Source organism: Ostrinia nubilalis, chromosome 8 (genome assembly GCF_963855985.1).
Source record: "Ostrinia nubilalis chromosome 8, ilOstNubi1.1, whole genome shotgun sequence".
In the NCBI taxonomy this organism is placed as follows: domain Eukaryota; kingdom Metazoa; phylum Arthropoda; class Insecta; order Lepidoptera; family Crambidae; genus Ostrinia; species Ostrinia nubilalis.
In genome coordinates, this window is record NC_087095.1 from 810,843 (window position 1) to 815,226 (window position 4,384).

The 4,384-nt window shown below is 39.7% G+C and overlaps 1 protein-coding gene across 1 annotated transcript; it reads left to right on the forward strand.

Annotated features, from left to right (window-relative positions):
• Positions 1–552: 552 nt before the first annotated feature.
• Positions 553–3,484, forward strand: LOC135073694 (uncharacterized). The gene is made up of 2 exons (XM_063967830.1): positions 553–1,122; positions 2,429–3,484. Exons 1-2 carry the CDS (start codon positions 688–690, stop codon positions 3,242–3,244), a joined length of 1,251 nt encoding a protein of 416 aa, XP_063823900.1. The 5' UTR covers positions 553–687; the 3' UTR covers positions 3,245–3,484.
• Positions 3,485–4,384: the final 900 nt, after the last annotated feature.

The following is a 4,384-nucleotide window of genomic DNA, read 5'->3' on the forward strand; positions in this document are numbered from 1 at the left end:
AAAGAGAAAATGTAAACTACCTACAAAATTTCAATAAAAACTTTTTTATCGAAAGTCACTAAAACTGTGCTAGAACGTTCGATGGCGCATTGACACTGCGAAAAATTTATCGAAAAATAAATGGTGTAAACACGCACTTCGGTTAGTTTCACCGTGTGTGACTGATTCTTCGTTGTACGTGGTCGCGCTTCTTTTCGGTCAATTCCCTGCATAGTATAATTGCGCCAAGAAAATACCCTTGAACCAGCATTGTTAGGTGCGAGCCTGCCCATAAAGTTATTGTGAAATGTAAGAAAATACTATTAAAATTACACCCACCTTATTTCCAACATTTCGAGAATCCTAAATCACACCAGCTACCAGCATTACCAACGTCCAAAAATACCACCACGATTTCAGTTCGCACAGTGTTCATGTTACGAATATTTTTCCACGTTCACACCACAATACAACACTGAAATAGGAAAAAGCACACTTTAAAATTGGAGATTTATTGTGAATCGGTAGTTAATTTCAATCCAAGCATTGCAGAAATACCAGCAGCACTAAAAGTATTCACAGACGATCGAACTTGGTTCGGAACGGACCACGAACCGTACGGTGCGGTCTACACAACAGACTAGCGCACCAGACTCCGAATCGTCCAGTCTTAATTGTGCTAGCATTGCGTGAACACGTCTCCTCGACATGCCGCCTATTCTATCAAAACAGGCCAAAATTGCATTAGTTGCGGCAACTATCGTTGCTACATCGCCATTACATAACCAACGAAAAAGAAGAAAAGAATGGGCAAAATTTTATCTCAGAAACAGACAACAGTACAGTCATATGAATCTCATTAAAGATCTCGATGATAAAGATTTTCGTATATATCTTCGAATGAGTTCCGAAGCATTTATTGAATTGTTGGATCTTGTGAAACCACATGTAACTAAATCCGATACAGTTATGCGACAAGCTGTGAGTGCTGAAGAGAGATTGGTGGCTACTTTAAAATTTCTAGCGTCTGGTAGAGAATTCAGAGAACTTAAATTCAGCACTAGTATATCATCACAATTACTATCAGAGATAATACCAGAGACCTGTGAAGCAATCTATACAGTGCTCAAAAACTATGTGAAGGTATGTATAATTTATAGGTATCAAATAACACTAACATAATTTCAATCATATTTTTTTTATTTATTCGTTAATTATTGAATGTAACAGTGAAGCCGCAGTAAGTACAAATTCTATTTTTTAAATATCAAATATTCATGTATGTCAGTCCCTTTTCCTCTAAAAACGTTCTGCTGGCTTATCTCAGAAGGAATGTTATTTGAAGGTGGTTGTACAATGGAATGCTGTAGTAGTTCATCTATAAGTGTTTGGGGCAGAGGAGGACGTGTGTGAGCGGATGTGAGTGATGATTGGTATTGAGATGGATGTGAATGCTGTGGTGATGGCGATGGTGATGGTTGGTATTGAGATGGATGTGAATGCAGTGATGATGGCGATGGTGATGGTTGGTATTGAGATAGATGTGAATGCTGTGGTGATGGTTGGTATTGAGATGGATGTGAATGCTGTGGTGATGGCGATGGTGATGGATGGTATTGAGATGGATGTGAATGCAGTGATGATGGCGATGGTGATGGTTGGTATTGAGATAGATGTGAATGCTGTGGTGATGGTTGGTATTGAGATGGATGTGACTGCTGTGGTGATGGCGATGGTGATGGATGTGAATGCTGTGGTGATGGCGATGGTGATGGTTGGTATTCAGATAGATGTGAATTCTGTGGTGATGGTTGGTACTGAGATGGATGTGAATGCTGTGGTGATGGTTGGTATTGAGATGGATGTGACTGCTGTGGTGATGGCGATGGTGATGGATGTGAATGCTGTGGTGATGGCGATGGTGATGGTTGGTATTCAGATAGATGTGAATTCTGTGGTGATGGTTGGTACTGAGATGGATGTGAATGCTGTGGTGATGGTTGGTATTGAGATGAATGTGTCTGCTGTGGTGATGGCGATAGAGATGGATGTGAATGCTGTGGTGATGGCGATGGTGATTGTTGGTATAGCGACGGTTGCATTGATGATACAGACTGTTGTGGTGTGTGCAACTGATATTGTAGTACCGGCCTGTTATGTGTTTGGGTTAAGTAGTAACGTGAATTTATGGATATTGAAGTTTCTAAGCTAAGTTCTCCTAATTTTGCATAAAAAAACAGTTCTCCAATTAATTTCTCACAAATGAGTCTTTGCATTTTTGGTAGCTCCTTAAGCTGGGAGGCCACAGAGTGTCCAAAAGCATCTGCTGAGGTCAATTCCGATGAGCTATTGGCATTCACTAACTGTTTGGCAGACTCTAATAGCTCTTCTTGTTTCTTAAAGATAGCACTTTGTCGTTTAATTGAAGATTTTTCCTTTTTTGTTGCAGGTTCCTGAAACAGAAGATGCTTGGCTACAAATAGCAACAGATTTTGAAAGGAAGTGGCAGTTCAGTCATTGCTTGGGTGCCATTGATGGCAAGCACATCATCATCGAAAAGCCACCACAGTCTGGTTCATTATATTACAACTACAAAGGAACATTCAGTGTAGTTTTACTTGGTATCGTAAATGCCAATTACGAATTTATTTACGTGAATGCAGGCGCAAATGGCAGTGTTTCTGATGGCGGAGTATTTAAACATACAGTTTTTTATGAAAAATTAGTGAATAATCAATTACATTTACCAACACCTTCTGCCTTGCCTACATCGGATCTTATTGCGCCATATTGTTTTGTTGCAGATAACGCATTCGCTATTAATGAAAACCTTTTAAAACCCTACCCACAGAGAAATTTGACACATGACAAAAGAATTTATAACTATAGATTATGCAGGGCTAGAAGAATTGTCGAAAATGCATTCGGTATTTTAGCCGAACGTTTTAGAGTATTTAAAAAACCTATACAAATTAATGTCAAAAATGTACCAAAAGTGGTAATGGCTTCATGCGCATTACACAATTATTTGAGGAAAAAGTCTTGCAACTACATGACAAGGAACTGTGTCGATTTGGAGGACACTGAAAAATACACCTACCGGCCGGGAGATTGGCGACAAAATGACAACACTGTGAGTGTTAATAGAACAGAAAGGCAACGCACTGCAGATGGTAATTCTGTTAGGCAAATATTTACAGAATATTTTAACAATCAAGGGCGTGTTAATTTTCAAGATAGAATGATTAATGTTCTGAATATTTAATGCTTACCTCAATAGATTGATTCTTAGTATTTGTTTCAATGTTGTCAACCATTTCGGCTGTCGGGTTTGACTTTTCATGCAGAAAACCCAAATGTTGGTAATACCACAATGTCGGGACATGCAAGTCTTCCACTCCAGCGCCACTAGTTTTGCTAGATTCCACCTAAAAACAAATAACATGCCGAACAAATAATATCTACTTCGTTATAAGTACCTACACAATAAATAGTAAAAATGTCATCTGTTTTATTTTATTTCTTACCTTATTCCGTTCTCGTCTATAGGCAGCTCTGAGATGTTCTATTTTTTTCTTAATTGCGGTAATAGTCGCAAGGGGGTAATATGACTTCCATTTTTCTAAAAGTATTTGAAATGCTTGATTGCGTGCATCTTTATTACAATAAAGGCTATGTGCGGTATTCCACAAACATGGAAAGTCTTTATACAACTCCAACAGCTCTATAACAGCTTTTTTCTCGGTACTAACGATGTCTTCTTGGCGTCGTTCCGAATCCATGTCTGTGAACACGTTACGACGTGTTGCGCGTACGGAGGCTCAATTGCGACTAAACTGACATTTGGTTCGGTGCGCCGTCCACACGATCGAATCGGTTCGGAACGCACCGCGTACGATATGCATGCGCTCCGAACCAGCCGTACCGATATTAATAATAATAATGTCCGGCGGACCGTGCGCCACACGATCGAATTTGGTTCAGAGCGCACCATGTTCGTGGTCCGTTCCGAACCAAGTTCGATCGTCTGTGAGTACTTTAACTGTGAGCACCGAGCTCGAAAATAAAGAAAAAATGTAACCTACCTACATAACTTCAATGAAAACTTTTTATCGAAAGTCACTAGAACGTTCGATGGCGCATTTACACTATGCGAAAAATTTATCGAAACTAGTGTAAACACGCATTTCGGTTAGTTTCGCCGTGTGTGACTGATACTTCGTTGTGCGTGCTCGCGCTTCTTCTCGGTCAATTTCCCGCATAGTATAACTGCGCCATGAAAATACCCCTGAACCAGCATTGTTAGGTGCGAGCCTGCCTATAAAGTGATTGTGAAATGTAAGAAAATACGAAAAGTACACCCACCTTATTTCCAGCATTTCGAGAATCCTAAATCACACCAGCT